This window comes from Chenopodium album, chromosome 10 (genome assembly GCF_948465745.1).
Source record: "Chenopodium album chromosome 10, dcCheAlbu1.1, whole genome shotgun sequence".
Taxonomy (NCBI): Eukaryota; Viridiplantae; Streptophyta; class Magnoliopsida; order Caryophyllales; family Amaranthaceae; genus Chenopodium; species Chenopodium album.
Window position 1 is genome coordinate 4,002,590 of NC_137843.1, and position 18,664 is coordinate 4,021,253.

The 18,664-nt window shown below is 28.7% G+C and overlaps 1 protein-coding gene across 1 annotated transcript; it reads left to right on the plus strand.

Annotated features, from left to right (window-relative positions):
• Positions 1 to 6,276: 6,276 nt before the first annotated feature.
• LOC145563187 (putative trehalose-phosphate phosphatase J) lies at positions 6,277 to 9,031 on the plus strand. The gene is made up of 10 exons (XM_081623624.1): positions 6,277 to 6,609; positions 6,709 to 6,849; positions 6,960 to 7,124; positions 7,267 to 7,323; positions 7,432 to 7,533; positions 7,666 to 7,743; positions 7,935 to 8,004; positions 8,201 to 8,271; positions 8,366 to 8,458; positions 8,583 to 9,031. The coding sequence occupies exons 1-10, from the start codon at positions 6,385 to 6,387 to the stop codon at positions 8,649 to 8,651; spliced, it is 1,071 nt and encodes a 356-aa protein (XP_081479750.1). The 5' UTR covers positions 6,277 to 6,384; the 3' UTR covers positions 8,652 to 9,031.
• Positions 9,032 to 18,664: the final 9,633 nt, after the last annotated feature.

Consider the following 18,664-nt stretch of genomic DNA (forward strand, 5'->3'; position numbering starts at 1 on the left):
AGTCAAGTCCGCTGTACCTTTGAAAATGGTGGGTGCTTGTTTCTTGTTGGGTAGACGGAGAACATTTCTTAGTATTCCCTAGCTCCCTTGTTCATGACGTAAATATTAATTTTCTTGGCAAGATTTTCATATTATGACTTGAAAAAATAGTCTAGTTTAAATTGATTGGTTTTGAATTGAGTATAACTAGTCTAGTCTAGTCTAGTTTATGAGTTAGATCATCAATTTTTTTTTTTTATTTATTTTTAATTCAGTTCTCAACAAGTGAACAAACTTTATTCCCTAATCCACGCCACTTACATTTTCTTTTTCATTAACTAACTACATGTAAAATTCAGGTGAAAGTATAAAAAGGATCTAGCTACGAAATTAAAGTAATTAAAGGTCTATTGTAAATGCCCTTTGCTTTCTAGCTACAGATTCCCTTTAAAAATAATACTGCGGCTTAGAATAGTTCAATTGCTCATATAATTGAAGTCATGCACTTATAATGTATGTACTACAAAGGATATTATGTGTGCCTTTATAATGTACCAAGGATATTCCTAATCAATTTCTATCTTTTCCTTTTATTATTTGCTATTTTTATCCCAAGTTAATTGAGAACCCATGCAATCCTTTGATACCAATAGTTTCATATATAAGGAGACTAAAACCGCTTACAATTAATTGATTGTAATAGAACTTACAAAGTTACAAGATCTTATGCTTACAATCAAATAAAGCACTTTATCCTCTTTCATGTATTTTTTAGTATTGCACGAAAATGGTTTTATCAGATCATATTTTGAGTAATTTGAATTGATTTTTTTTATTAAATCCTACAATCGTAACTTGGCTACTATGTGCAAAAATTACATTACTACGCGGGATATCATTATTGCAATTTGTTTACAAAATTGAAGAGAACATGACTTTAGGTATTTCTTTTTTCAAACATATATACTCCTCAAAGACAAACTATCAGAAACTACATGCTTAAAGCATCTTCCCTACAAAGACTACAAAACTATATAATTTGTAACCAAGCAATTAATAAATGATTTAACATAAAGAGAAGATCTTTAGATTCTCATAATTTTGTGTATTATTATAAAAGAAAGCAAAATAATTAAAAGTGTGCAGAAGATACCTCGCTAGGAAAAATATATGGATCACTAATTGAGCGGGTGGCATGTGGAATTTTCTGAACGTGACGGCCACGTAATTTTATAATAGAGAATTTCATGATACTTTTTCTGCTAAGAATCTTTTAAACTAATATAGTACAACTGTACAAGTATATGTTAATATAAAATTACAATTTATATGATTGGAGGATCATGTTAATTATTTTATTGTTACCTTATTTAATAGAAGTATTTAAGCCTATGTATTTCTCCCTCAGTCACTTACATTATTCATGTGACAGGATCCTTTGCTAGATTTGTAATCAAGATGATGGTTGATTAATAGTTAGTTTATAATATTTTAATGGTCGATTTATGGGCTCCATTCTTTTAGAAAGACAAGGGTTTAAATTTGTATGGAGTATAAGTTGATTAAGTTTCTAGCTTAAGAAAGGAAAAGATAATGGCATTAGCACTAATAATAAGGTACGTATTCCTACATAGATTTTGATTCCTTCTACAAACCTATAAAGATTTGGTAATTTGCATATCATCGTATGAATGTATTGATATTTATGATCATTTCTTTTTATAGGTATGGGTGGTGTGAATGTGAGATGATCTGTATGACTGTACGTGTAATATATCATGTCTTTAATTAAATTAGCTTAGATTAATTATTATTGTACGTTATTCTTTTTGGTCTTTAGCTTAATTATTGTTGAAGCAAAGTTGCATTGTAAATCAACAATTGCACCATATTGGTTAAGGATTCCTTTGGAAAGTGTCTTGTTAATGTAGGAGAGTACTCATTTTTAACAACATAATCGGATGGACAATAAAAATATGTATTCAAGGAGAGAATATCTATATATTCAAGAAGAGAATATCTATGATTAATCTATTACTGCAATATAATTGTCCCGTGGTTGAATAAGTTGAATAATCAAGTAGTTGTCAATTGTTACTCCATGTTAATATCATCATTTTAAATGTCTTCCTAGTTCCTACTTTATTTTAACTTATTTATTTATTTAGTGTCAAGCTTGAAAGGGCTTGATTTGAGGATACATAAAATTCTAAAGTTGTTTTAGTACTGGAACTACTCCAATATGCATCAATATTGGACCGATTCATCTAATGTTTTCATAGGTCATAGGTCATAGGCTCATAGCCATTTTCATATTTTAAATATTGTGGTGTAAGTGTAATAGGGTCACAAAATTATAAATTTCAATAATTACCAGTGAGATTTGATTTAATTTCTTTAAATTAATGTTGTAAAAGCATTAAATTAAAGTAATTCTTCTTGTCGTAATATGAGGAAAAACATCTACGAAACAGTAAGTATAGTAGCTTGACTGCTTGTTGCCTTGTTGGGGCGACAATGCCTGCTAACCTTAGCAACGAAGCAATTAACGTGGCTAGAGGTTACCTAGTAGCCTAGAGGACATACAAAATCACAAAGTCTAAAATTGAAGACATAATAAATTGTTACAAGGTGTAGAAAATTCCAACTGAGAGATGTGCATGCATCGATGCACGTATAAGTTTTAGTTACCTCGTTAGCTCAAATTAAAGTTATTAATTACTCCTTCAATTTTAACATCGTTTTTTTATCACGCTTATCAACATATTATTTTAATATGGAGTAATTAATATCTCTAATTCTCGACATTGTAAAATTATAAAATATAGATATTAATAAAATATATATTGAGACGGTTCAAACAAGATCAAACTTGACTATGTTTATCATAGCTATAAATCACAAAAGTTACTCAAAGTGTAGTTTATAAATAATATAAACGTCAAATAGTGTCAATTTTTTTAAAAAAAAACAGAAGAAGCTAAGTAACATATTATACCTATTAAGCTATTCTTATGCTATTTATATATATATATACCGTTCCATCCTAAAATCAGTAAAATGCATGTTTAATACGTAAATAATATGAAGTAACTCGTTATGTATCACCTCTCCTTTGCAATTTATCATAGTATTATTTTAAAATATATTAGAGCTAGTTGAGCATCAATTATTATCATTTTTGTACATTTTGAAAATTTACAAAAGTCGCTACAAGCATTTACATTAATTATTAAATCTTCTTAATCTAATAGAAATAAGCTAAGTATCTTAAAGATTAAAATATATAAATCAACTATCTAAAAATTGATGATATGGAAGAGATGAACTCCAGAATATAATCTTATCACGGTAAAATAGTACTCCCTTCGTCTCCAAATGATAGTTTCTTACGGGCAAATTTTAGTCCCAAAATATTCACCTCATTTGCTTTTTCCAACAAAATATTAATTTTTTTACCAAAATTCTCTCCAATTTGCAACAATATTTGTGCAAATTTAACTTTTTCATGTAAATTTTGTTTTCCCATGTACTTTTATTACCTTCTCTCTCTACTTTTTTGTATACCAAATGTCAATTTATTTTTTCAAGATACTTTTACTATTCTTATTTGTGTTTATTAATTCCCGTAAAAAATGACCATAAGAAACTATCAAAAAAAACTAATAAAAGGGAATGAAGGGAGTAAAATATTTTATTTGTGCGTCAGTACATTTCATATCCAAAAGGATCTTACCGCAGTATCCGCCCTCTTAAATTGGCTGGCAATTAGTAATTTAAGTGATTAACGCCGAAAGTGGGATTAATATTCTAATGGTGGCTCCTAATCAGAGGACAAGCTAGCATTTGTGATTCCTTGGAGGAGGCCTGTGCATATAAACCATAACATATAACCAACTTCGATAATTAACCAAAGATCATTATAATTATACCTTGTTTTAAGGTAGCTAGGCTAGCTAGCTAAAGGACAATTGCAACTTGCGGTTATGAGCCTTAATCTAATTATAATAATGTCAAATAGTACTAGTATAAGTAGTATTATGAAAAAAATATGGTCATAAAGTTGAGATTTAGTACTAACTAGGTACCATATTACTTATTAATACTATACTTAATTAACTTTATAATTATTGTGGTTACTTTAATCATGCTTTCACCACTATCTATCTACCCCCTAAACAGTAGACAATGTTGTATAAAAAGCAAGTTGTAAACATGGGAGGAGTCCATGATCTACAAAGGCAATAATTATATATGTACCTTTGTTTGATTAGATTAAGATTACCTTACAATACATGGTATGAAGGAACATACTTTTATGAACAATTTGCTCCATGTAAGGACTTAGGCCTTGTTCACTTCACCTTAGAAAAATAATACTAAGTAAAAATAATTTCAGTTTAGTAAAAATAAGTTCAGCTCAGTAAAATTCAATTATCTTAAAGAAGAATTATAATATAAAATCAGTAAAAATAATTTCAGATCAGTAAAAATAATTTCAGTTCTGTAAAATTAATTTAAGTTCAGCAAATATAATTTTGTTTCAGTAAAAATAATTTCAGTTCAGCAAAAATAAGGTAAAGTGAACGAGGCCTTAATTAGTAATAGTTTAATGCCATTTGATACAATTTTATGAACATTTTTTCTTAAATATATGTACAAGAAGTAATATTTTATAAAATAATGCCATTAGATTGATAAGGTACATTATACTCTTAAAGTAAAATTATTATGGATTAAATTCTTGATCGATTAGACAAGTAATGTGCTTGTATTTTGAAATACTTTCTATGGTAAGGAAATAACCGTAAATGTTTGTTTAGAGTCTGATCTTTGTTCATAATATTTTATAATTATTTTTTCCGTGGTCATGAAAGCTACCAATTTTTTTTAGGAATGCAATTCCTTTTTTTTTTTTTTTTTTTTTTAAAAAAAAAAAATGGGAAATTCAAAGGTTGAATTTCTCATCCTCTTGAAATCAACCTCTAAAAAATTAATATTCTGCGAATAAATAGTGTGCAGTGGCAATCTATGTCATAAGGTCAACGAATGTATTGTTTAAATTATTGAGGATGAATGAAGGAGACGTAAGAAAAATAAAAGTATTCAAGTATTTAAAACTGAACACTTGTTGATTATTTAGATTGACACTTTTTTTTTTTTTTTCCTTTTGATGATAAAGTGATAATCTAGCTAAAGTTAGGGTCTGTTCTCATACAATTATTTTCATTTCACTTCAGGTTAGCTCTAATTATTTCAGTTCAGATCAGTTTTAATAAGTTCAGTTCAGTTTCTAATTTCCTTCTCTGATAAAATATTCATTTCAGTTCAGTTCAACTCTAATAAGTTGAGTTCAGTTCAGTTCTAATAAGTTCAGTTCAGTTTCTAATTTCCTTCTCTGATAAAATATTCATTTCATTTCAGTTCAGTTCAGTTCAAGTCTAATAAGTTGAGTTCAGTTCAGTTCAGCTCAGTTCAGTCAACGAAAACAGACCCTTAATAGATTAAATAATCCATACTATTTTTGTGAACAATATATAAACTTGAACAACTTTTATTTATTTAATTGCTCATTTTATGATTTTCAAATGCGTTGTAATTGAAAAAATCAAGTTAAGACTAACAAAATGACAATTTAATTAGGATCGATCAAGATAAAACAAATACGTAAGTAATTAAAGAGAACATGTAATTTCATTGGTTTAAAATAAATTGATTACTAAATAAATCATGCATGCATTAATGCAAATGATTCCTTCCCCCCTCCCTCATGCTGCCCTGAGGGGGGGAACTTGTATTGTATGATTTGTATCATTGATTACTTGACCAATTACAACATTAGATTGCTTATATTAAAAATAATGTAATACTCTCATCATATTAATTAAAATACTTGTTGTATTGACTGAGCAAAATATATATAGAATAAAAAGAGTAATGAGAAGAAGGGGGTTGTGGTGGGGGCCAAATAATAGAGGGTAAAATGGGAGTGAGTGATGAAGCATGGGTGGCACGTGGGAAGGAAAGAGAGCTATAGAATGTTTGACATCTGTTGACATCCACAAGACTACAGCTGTCCCACGGCTGTTCCTGTGACGGCGAAAACGGCGGAGCTCTCCCGTTACCGGGACCACGTGGGATCCCCTTCATTTTTTTTGACTACTGTGGGCCCCAGTCACACCCCCTACCCCAACAATAACAAATACCAATAACTACTCTATACTTTGTCTTCCTTCCTTCATTTTTTGCTGCCTATAAATGCAACCCCATTTATCCTCCCGTCTTTCTCATCTCCCGTCTCTCTCTCTCTCTCTCTATCCCCTTTACTCCATCTTATTTTCTCTCTCTAGAAACAACAACAATACTCGTTTTATTGGGTTTCAATTTAATTGTAACACAAACAAAATGACGAGGCTAAGTATTGCGTCGAATTCGGAATCAAAGCAAAACAATTCATCTTCTACCATACTATCTCATAAACCTCCTCCCATTCCTGGTAAATACATTTCCTTACCATTGTGTGATAGGCAACTTTTGAAAGACCTCGACATCAATAGTTCCACTTGTTGGGTCGATTCTATGAGGGCTTCTTCCCCTACTCACCTCAAATCCACTCCTTCTCTTGGACTCGTAAGTCCTCCTCGATTATTATTATTAATTATTATTTTTTACAGTGCGTATATTTTCTACCCCGAAATTAATTAAATCTATTGGTTGTTTTGATTATAGTTGGACCAGCCCTCGGCGTTGGACATGTTCGAGCAAATTATAAAGGCGTCAAAGGGGAAACAAATTGTGATGTTCTTGGATTATGATGGAACTCTGTCTCCAATCGTTGAAGACCCTGATCGAGCTTATATGTCCGATGCTGTATGTTTATATAATATATTATTAAAAACCTTTTAACACGGCATTACTAGAATACAAATAAGTTGTCAAGTTGAGTTTGTAACATATTAATTGTATTAATGATGATATAGATGAGGAGGACAGTGAGAAAGTTGGGTAGATATTTTCCAACGGCAATTGTGAGTGGGAGGTGCCGAGACAAAGTTTACAACTTTGTCAAATTGACTGAGCTGTACTACGCTGGTAGTCACGGCATGGATATTAAAGGCCCCGCTAAAGGCTCCAAACATGTTAAGGTCATTACTTTAATTTTCTCCTCGTCTTTTAATTATATATATGTCACTATTAATTTCCAACAAGAATACTTTATACTCCATGTAGTATTAGTATTAGTATTAGTATTAATGTGGGTTTGTTTTCTTTTCTTTTCATGTTCAGAAAAGTCAAGCTGTACTATTTCAACCGGCTAGTGAATTCCTACCTATGATCGATGAGGTTAGTTTTTTTTTTTTTTTATTTTGTTGTTGTTCATTTATGATGAGTTTTTCAAATGAAGAAAAATATATAAATATTGACATATTATGAAAATGGATAATATTACAGGTTTATAAGACACTTTTGGATAAAACTAAAACAATACTTGGAGCTAAGGTGGAGCACAACAAATTCTGTCTGTCTGTTCATTTTCGTTGTGTGGATGAAAAGGTATGTTCATTTTTTTTTTATCCATGATCAATCTATTTTCTTTTTTTTTTTTTCTCGTAATAATATGCGGAGTATCAATTAATAAGAAACTCATAAAAGTTGTAATAATATTTGATTAATCAAACAATGCAGAAATGGAACGAACTGTCTCATGAAGTAAGGTCAGTGGTCAAGGAATACCCAAAGCTCAAACTCACTCAGGGTCGTAAGGTAAACTAACAAGTTAATTTATTATACGAGATAGAGAGAGTATTATTACTACGTATGAAGTATTATTTTATTTTCGCTTTTGCATCAACTTGATTGCTTTTTTGGTAAAAAGAATATAAATTTATCTAAAACAAAAAGAAGAAAAGGACTGGGCGAAAAGATCTAATGTTATGTTCTCTAACGTAAAACAGGTGTTTGAGATCCGACCGACCATTAAGTGGGATAAAGGAAAGGCTCTAGAATTTCTTTTGGAATCACTTGGTAAGTTATTTCTGTATATATCACTATCATTTTTTAACTTTTTATTATTAAAAAAAATAACAATATTCTTTTGATATAATTTCATTGGTGTTAAAGAAGCTGACCTTTGTTGGGTAGTTATTTATCACTATCATAATGAGATTTTGTCATTTTACAAAGTCCATTATTAAAATTTCTTATTGATAACTTGATACAGGATTGGCCAATTGCACTGATGTTTTCCCTGTTTATATCGGTGATGATCGCACGGATGAAGATGCATTTAAGGTATCCTATGCTCCTTAACTAATCCTTAATCAACTTTTACACATACTTTATGATCATGTACTAATTAAACTTTTTCGAATGTACTTATTTATAGGTATTGAGAGACCGAGGTCAAGGTTTTGGCATACTCGTCTCCAAAATTGCCAAGGAAACAAATGCGTCTTACTATTTACAAGAACCATCCGAGGTAACTAATTACCCAATACTAGACTCTCCTTACAATAACTAATTTCCATATTATTCCATCTTGTATTTTACTCCGTATGTATGTACAAAAATTTATTTTAAACGCGCTTCTATTTTGGGTGTAGGTGATGAACTTTCTACAACGATTAGTCAAGTGGAGGCGCGTGTCCTTGAGAAGGCAGTTTAGGCTATAAAAAGCCTTGTGGATTTCTGACCATTTGGCTCTTCCCAATCTGAAATTTGTAAAGAATAGGGAATGAGGATTTGCTATATATGCATTATCCCTTTGCTTAGGATAATTTGGTAGGCACTAAGCAAGATTAAGTAGAAGTTAATTTAAGTTGTATAAAAAAAAGGCCTAAGAAATGAGGGCCCCAAAACTATGAAGCATGCATAACTATTGGAAGGAAGGATTAGTTAAGCTTGTACATACATAATCAATCTTGTAACTAGAAAGTACTTGCAAGCTTAAGTGTATAAAGCTTTGCTAAGGAATGTAAGTTGTAACTTGTTGTCAATTAGTACTAATTTGAAATCTAGCTCCTCTTTAATTTGTGAGCATTGCTTTAATTTCCACCAATTATATTACTAGTAAAGTACTAAATGCTCTGTCAAGTTGCATTCCCCCTTGTTTCTCTTGCAATCACTAATTCAAAGTTCAATTATTTATTTTGTAGCCATAGTAGCTAAATTGTGTGGAATTTTCAGAGTTTAGTTTAGAACTAAAAAGGTTTGAACTTAATTAGGTCAATCATAAGCCAATAATAGAGGACAATCTGCTGACATAATCAAATAATATTTTAAGAAGTAACTTCTCACTTACAAAGAAACACTAGTATATTTCGTTAATATGGGACAACAGTTACACGTACTCACATATAATTTGTTTATGGAAAATCACCACTCTTCATTATATTTCACTCACATACGACTCACATTGTGAAATTTTATAAATAGTTAAATAAGTATGGGCGGCGCCTGTTGGTTGTTTGAGAAATGGTCAAATGTATGCACACCAAATGGTTTATAAAAAGTATCCAATTGGTTTAATTTGTTTGTTTGTGTGAGTCTAAACTGTCTAACTATGTACGAAATAGTTTGCATAATTTGTTAATCAAATTTCTTCTTTTTTTTCAATTTTTTTTGGGGGGTTTAATTTGGACTTGTGAGAGGACTCATCAATCAGATCAGTGGACAAGAAGAACTGACATGTTCTGATTCTAAGCACCCTTGCCACTTGTAGTAAGCTCTTTTTTATGGTAAAGTTCCCTAGAGAAATAAGCAAAGGATGAAGATCAAGCAGAGGATAAAAAGGTAAGCTAAAAGTAAGAAGAAGATGCATGAAACAAAACTACTCCTTCAATTATATAATTGGTAATAAGACAAGTGTTTGATGAAATGAAGATAAAAAAGTGTTGAATAAATGAAGAAAGTGCTTTTGGATGGATAACTGATTTTACTAGGGAAGGCAACAACCTTGTTCAATGTTCCTCGTAACACTTGCCTTCTTTCAAGAGGACATTCCATCTTAATTTTTCAATGCATCTTTTATGCTTAATTCCTACTTTCTATTAGAGAGATGTATGCATGGATTTGATTTTACTTTTACTAATATAGATTAGATGATTTATATTAATATTAAGCTTCAAAAGGAACTTCAAAAAATTATTATTCTTTATGTATTATTCTTTAAATTTTGAGATTACCTTCTGTTTTATTGCTACTTTGTAGATTCGCAAGATCGTTGATATGTGTAGTTTGTTAAAAAGTTACGATGCACTATACACGTCTTAATTAATACGAAATTTATGATAATTTAATTAAGAAGAGTTATAAAACAAACTCATTTATAACGAAGTAGCAATTTCATCAAAATGTAGTCAAACTCTTTACTTCAAGTAAGATGGAAATGTTTGTTGTGCACAATTAACAATTTTGTGATACGATTAGGTTTTACTATGCTTTACAATAATTACAAATAATGAGGGAGATCGGGCTATGTGGAGTGAGACACAATCATACAATTTATTTTTAAAATAAACTTGTGAATAAACAACCACAATATTTACGTGCTAAATCTTTGATTCCATGATTCAAAAGGGTATGTTAACTTTGAAAATGCCCCAAAAAACAACATACACTTGTCCTATCACCTGGGATGGGTTTGAAAGGTCATAAATGTAGTTCACGCATGCATTAGGTATGAATTCAAACCCTAATCTTTTTGTCAATACTTTTACAAGTACAATAGTACTATATTATCTCACATGAACACACTAATAAATTGAATGATTCTACTCCCATATAAACAATCAAACATAAGATATAATGCCAAATTATCAACACCTAACATGCATATTCCGATCACTTTTTTCACCCAATTCTCTTTTTTTTCTATGGTAAATGAATATAACCTGCCTTTTAGTAATGGAGCATTGAAACCTTCCTTACATAATTAGAATTTGGACATACCATGTGATTGTAGACTGTAGATAGATGACAAATTCCATTCAGATTAATGGACACAACTTTAATTTGGAAGAATGATGCATGAGTTGGTGTCAAATTAAGGCCCTGTTCTTTTGAGCTTCTGGGCAAAGCAGAGCAGATTTCAGCAGAGCAGAGCAAAGCAGAGCAGAGCAGAGCAGATTGAAGCAGAGCAGAGCAGAGCAAAGCAGAGCCGAGCAGAGCAGAGCAGATTTCATTAATATTAATATTATTATTATTACTAATATTATTATAATTACTAATACTATTACTATTATTATTATTATTATTATTATTACTATTATTATTATTATTACTATTATTATTATTATTTTTACTATTATTATTATTATTACTATTATTATTATTATTATTATTATTACTACTACTACTACTACTACTACTACTACTACTACTACTACTACTACTACTACTACTATTATAATCATTAAATTTTATTATTAAATATTAATTATAATTAATAATATTTATATTATTAAATATTAATTATATTATTATTATTAATATTATTATTATTATCAAATATTAATTATGTTATTATTAATATTATTATTATTAAATATTAATTATATTATTATTATTAAATATTAATTATTATTATTATTATTAAATATTAATATTTAATAATAATATTATTATTATTATTATTATTAAATATTATATATTATTATTATTAAATATTAATTATATATTATTATTATTATTAAATATTAATTATATATTATTATTATTATTAAATATTAATTATATATTATTATTATTATTAAATATTAATTATATATTATTATTATTAAATATTTATTATTATTATTAAATATTATTTATATATTATTATTATTAAATATTAATTATATATTATTATTATTAAATATTTATTATTATTATTAAATATTATTTATATATTATTATTAAATATTAATTATATATTATTATTATTAAATATTTATTATTATTATTAAATATTATTTATTTATTATTATTATTAAATATTTATTATTATTATCATTAAGTATTAATTATTTATTATTATTATTATTAAATATACATTATTATTATAATAATTCAATATTAAGTATTAATTTTAAGCAGAGCAGAGCAGGGCAGAGCAGAGCAGATTTCAGCAGAGCAGAGCAGAGCAGAGCAGATTTCAGCAGAGCAGAGCAGCTTTAAAGAACGGGGCCTAAGAATCAATATATGTACTTTAAGGTTCCATATCATATTAGTAATGATTTTTTTTATTTAATTTTTTTTTTTTAGTAATGATTTTATATAATGGTAACTATACAATCTAAATCCTTATTAGCTTATTATTTCATATAGTGTATTTTTTTAATCTTCGGTAAATACCTAAACAGATAACATGTGATTATAAATGCAATTTATACGTAAAGTTTCACTTGCTCATGTAATATATAGAGAGACTAATTATATAAGCATAATTTCTTTTGTTTTATAGAAAGTTGAATTAAATTTTTAATGAAGAAATAAATGCGCCATAAATCATGCTTTTATCAATCAAAGAATTCAAATTTACAATAATCTACATCCAACGAAGTTTTTCTTCAAAAAAAAAATCCAACGAAGTTACAAGTTCATGATAAAACCAAAATAACAATTGATCACAGATTTAAACAAACAAAATAATATTCATGCGAAAGTTTTGCGTGGCAAAAGATCTATCAATTCTTGACCGATCTGTCTTTCTTATAAGATGGAACTCAACTACTACTTTTAAACTCTTAAATTTGGCCATGTGATCACTAACTTTAGATTCAATACAAACAGTGACACACCTTTAATTTGGAAGATTATTGAGTTTTGTCTAATATGCACACTTAAGGAGCAAAATTTTTTATAAATAATTTTCTTTAATTAATTTACTTTATAAATCAAGTTTACTTTAACTAAATTGTTTTTTGATGGAATTAAATGTGGTCCTATCACTCTTATGAAAGTTCCATTTAATTTGAAACGAATAGATAATACTTGTATAAATAATTTCTTACGTTTTATGAGACGATAATAAACCTCTGATGTAAAAAAAATAAGTAAATAAAAAATAAAAAAAAATTCAAACAATCAACTATACATTATTGTACTGAATCTCAACGAAGTTCCTCGTCACATGCCCGCATGTAATCACTAAAACACACGTATCAAATGATTCATCAATTCGAGTCTCTAATATGGTAAGACCGTTTGTAAAATAACTATCAATCATTATTGACTGATCTCGATCTCTAGCTAACTTCTACAAAAAACCAAAGATCACTGAATTGAAACAGTTCCATCATATTCACTGGATGAAAAGCTGTTATATCTAGTGCAAAAATGACATATAATTGGTGGGCATATCATATTATACGACGACAAATATAGACAAATACATAATATAATCTATAGTTTTCCCAGACAATTTCAAATCCATCCAAAAAACTGAGAAGGTAACGTTGATATATAATTGGAGGGCCACCTTAATATATAGAAAAATAATTGTATAATATAAAGTTGAAGTTAACGTGTTAGGAGTTGAGGACCCCAGTTGCATGGCTTTTCTATCAAAATCATGATCATAATATGGCAATGCATGGTTTCTTTCAATAATAATCTTCAACCTTATTCTCCTCAGCATTGTTATCTCCCATGCATGCTGAGTCAAAAGGACTCTTTTTTGACATATTTAATGGATTTTTCAATTACGGGTAATTTGTTTTTATTCTCAATAATCTCTCTTTTTCTTATGACTTTTTATCATCTTTTTTTTTTTCCCTTCTTCATTTTCCAATACAACTGTTTTTAACTTCTTTGTCCGATCTATATTTGCTTAAATGTATTCTATTCTTGGATTATAATTATCTATATGCTTCTCACCTGATCTTTAAATTTTAATTAATTGATTGCTAGCTATTCATTGTCTTTTTCTTTCAAAAAGAAAATTACTATTCATCACCTCTTTTGCCTTTTAGTTGGGTTTAAAGGAGAAATTATATGAAGTGTTTTTTCACAAAAATTAATACTGTATATATATTGCCTTATCTAGTCACTCAATAGTCATTACAAAAAGTTTTAAGTGTTTTGACATCGATCATGATTATTAAATATCTAACGTCTAAACATATGATATGTTTCCACGTTCATAAACAATACTGTACTGCACAATATATCACATTCAATTTAAAGCTGTCTGAAAATAAAATATAGTGTAAGTACGCAATATTAAAGAATGTAATAAGATGAACGACTTTTTGATATTATCATGGATGATATCAACCTTTGTCCATGAATTTCATTGTAAGATATGGATATATCTGAGATTAATAACATATGTGGTGAAATTAATATATAATTGAGCTTCATAACTTATTAAGATATTATCATGGATGATACCAACCTTTGTCCATGGATTTCATTGTAAGATATGGATATGAGATTAATAACCTATGTGGTGAAATTAATTATTGAGCTTCATAACTATTTTGTAGCTCAATTTTCTAAAAAAAAAAAAAAAAAATAACTTAATTAAACAAAACATTTTAATTTTCAAAGTTAACTCATGTTTAAGGATGAGTTACATCACCGTGGTCATAAACTAGCAATACTTATGCTATGTTCTTTTGAGCTGCTCTACTGACACATGTTCTATTCTGCTGAAACCTGCTTTGATATGCTGAAATTTATGAATAAGCTATTTATAATGTATTTATTATGAATAAAGTATTTATGAAATCTATGAATAAGGTATTTATGAAGAAGCTCAAAAGAACAGGGTCTCCTTTGTAAAGTTGTACTACATATTTAAATTCATTTTCATTATTTATAATGTATTTATTACCGCTTATCATGGAGTGTTCAATAATTTATTTGAGATATTATTCTACTACTAAAGCTTGTATATGAATTGAAGCTAAGATCAATGGGTTACTTATTAAATTAGTTATTCCTCAAATTATTTATTGCACATCATTTAAAAAGGAATCTATGAATAAGGTATCTCCTACATTATTGGGACATACATGCTTACATTAAGGTCATTTATTTGACATTTAGTTGAAAGCTAAGGTATTTTCCTCCACCATAGGCATAAATATCAATCATAATGCATGCGCGCGCCCACTGCACACATGTTAGACCGATAGATCCATTTCTCTTTCTTGCAAGTAGCTGTTTTCTATGATATTTTTTTTGGATCAATTATTGGTGAATTCAAACTTAGTGGAGCTTGATTGATTGCTCAAAGCTTTGAAAGAATAGTGTATATTTATTGTTTCCTTGTGTCAATAATAATATACAAATACTATTGCATTTTTTATTAATTATATTTTTTCTTTATTACTAATAATTTATATTATGGAACATCATAGAATTATCCTAATTATGAAGTCGGCTATATCCAAGATGCTAGTTAGTGATAAATTCAAAACTAAATATACATGGATCAAATGTACTTGATATCAATTAACAAAATGGTTTAATACAGTAAGACGAATCTTTATGATTGGCATCCACTAATGTGAGGTAACCTAATACTATATATTGTCTAGTTGATATTTGTTACTCCGTATAATTTTAGGCTTATTTAATGCGCATGGAATTTGAAGATATGCCTTGAATTAGCCACCAATTATTATCCTATGCTTATCTCATCAGCTCCTAACCTCCTTTGTTGATTCAGAGTTTATTTACAAACCAATTGGTAGGATGTTATAAATTAAATTACTTACTAAAGTATTATATTTAATATTTATTTATACGACATTAGAAGTCCCAACAAATTGTCTAGATACAATAATTCCAACTAGCTTTATATTAAAATTTGGTTTGGATGATAAGCTCTCGATCTATAGGTTAATGATGGTTGATTGATGACCAGATGAGTCTGTTTCAAGGGTAAATTCTTTACCTACAGTAATTAGCAACTCTCTTTAAAAAAAAAAAAAAAGTGAATGTGGCCATAATAATATTTTTATTAAGTAAAAGAAAAAAGAGTGAATGTGAATGCGAATGCGAATGCGAATGCGAATGCTTGCCGCCTGCCAATAAAATGGCAGAATTGCTGAATTATTTGTAATTGGTTGACTGTGATTTTGGTCAAAATAAAGAGGCAAATTAAAATCGAGGAAGAAAATCAAAGGAAGTAAAAACAGTGACTATTTGTCGATGAGTTAAAAACATGGTACTCCTGTATAAGGGAATTAAATTACTGTTTAAAACTGCCTACAATAATGGGCGTCTCATGTGTCTATTTATGAAGCTAAAATCAAATATTTGATTGGTTAGTGTGAAATATCAATGGTTAGTGTGAAATATCAACTTATTTTAATCATAAATTGAACTTGGGTAGCCTTGATTAACCCTTATTACAACTTATCTGAACTTATTTTTCATGAACATATCTTATCTGAATTTATTAACCCTTATCTGAAATAAGTGGAAATAAGATGAACATACTTTCTCTTGGTTAATAACTTGTGACTATAATAATTGAGTTAAATTAAATTTTAAAGAACAAAGGGTTAGAAAATTTAAGTTTTTATGTAGATTTATAATTTTTTTTCTCCCTCAATTAGTATGTGTATAAAATTTAAATGATAACCCAAGAGAATACAAGTATTATGAAGTAGAAGTCGACCAGTAATCAAGGCATGAATGAATAGACTCCATACTTGAAGAAAATGTTACTTCCTCCGTTCTATTAATATTGCAACAAGGATGAAATTACGCATTTCAAAGCACATTATATATGCTAAATATCTATAATTGTGTAAGAGTAAAAATTATAAAAAGTTGATATATATTGTGAAAGTATTTTATAAGACGAATCCAACAAGATCCCACATGACTATATTTTGCTTAACCTATAAATTATATTATATGGTCAAATAAGAATGACGAATAGCGTAAAAAGTCTATTGTTACAATATTAATAGAATGAAAGAAGCACAAAATAGAATTCCATCACTTAAAGACATGAATGAATAGAATCTATACTTGAAAGAGGGATTGGAATCTACTTTTTCATTTAAAAAATAGTGTGACCGAATATATTTGTATATGAAAATACCAAGTGCCAATTCTTGTCTAGTTCTATGGTTTAAATAAATTCAGATTTTGTGAGCTTAAAAAACTAACCCACGGGCAACTTGCCAATTTTCCCTATCCACCAGATATTTATTCATGGATCAAATAGTATCTTGACTATTTTTTTTACCACATTTATCTTTCTTTTTTTCATCACCAATTATTCTTCATCATGGTCGATTGGACGCCTTTGTAAATGATTAACATTTTCAAATTTAAGATCTGCTTATTAGTTATTAATATACTACTCCAGTATTATTTGGGTTTTATGGTATTTGGAATTAATCGAATATGGGACCTCTAGTTTATGTTTATATGTTGGAAAGTTAGTACATACTCAAACAAATGGTCCTTCACCAACCATACGTGTCGAATAACTCTATAAATACTTGTATGAATAACTAAATAGAATGACAAAGGAAAATAATTTAAATGGGACTTAGTTTGAGCCTTTGAGGAATTTGGCCCCACTTAGCTTTGAGGATTGAGCTCAAAACTTTATACTGTATTCCATTTGTTTTATGTTGTTTTTCCTACTTAAAAATCTTTTTGTGAAATAAAAATTAGCAAAATAAAGAAGAATATGGAATGTGTTATAAAACTAATGGTATAAAGAGAGTGTAAGGGAGAAATTATAGAGAGAATATTAGGGAGAAGATATTGTATATTATTCTTATTATTTTCTACACACTTTGATGGGGAGTACATCTATATATATACACAATGCTAGGCGAATGAAAGGTCTAGCTAGTTACATGAAAAAAATATAGAATGTGAAAAGACTTAGTAATACAAAAAGGTTTGGACATTTATCTAATCCTTCACATTCTAGAATGGACATTTATACGCTATTAAATAATATTACATAACACTCCCTCTTGGATGTCCATTATTGAAGAGTTTGCCTCGTTAAAACCTTACTAAAAAAAAGTCCATGGGACAAAAATTTAGTGAAGGAAAAAGAGTACAACGCCTTCGTAATACACTTCATGATGCTGCCTCATTAAAAACCTTGTCTGGAAAATCCAATATGGGACAAAATCATGGTCAAGGGAAAAAGAGTACATCGCGTATTTTCTCTCCCTGATAAATATAATACATAACTTGAGATCTTCCAGTGTGATGAATCCACTGTCATTGAGTAATGAACATCATATTTGTAGCAGAATGTCATTCCTCGATGGTAGATCCTCCCAAATTGGACTTAAATCTTCAAATCTGATCTTCACTTGGATTGAGTGAGACGTCTTCATTTTCCCATACTTATGAAGATAATACACGAGTTTATTGTTATCTCATTCAATAATCCTGCATCAAGTTGCCTTAACCACTAAATTGATGCCTTCTTCTGAAGGTCATATAAAATAAATATTCATGATTAATAACTCATACATTCTCCAATCATAATATTATGGCAACACTTGATACAATCAATTATCGTTGTCTAAACATACATTACTCATGGTTCTTCTGGACCATAAAAATTATTCTCACTAGAAGATGGTTCAATTATATTCTTTAGTCATTTTATATTTGAGAGTTCTCCAATGGATACAAAAAAAACTAGTTAACTCTCGTATGCTCAAATTTCGGATTGAGATGCCAATTATTTATTCACATG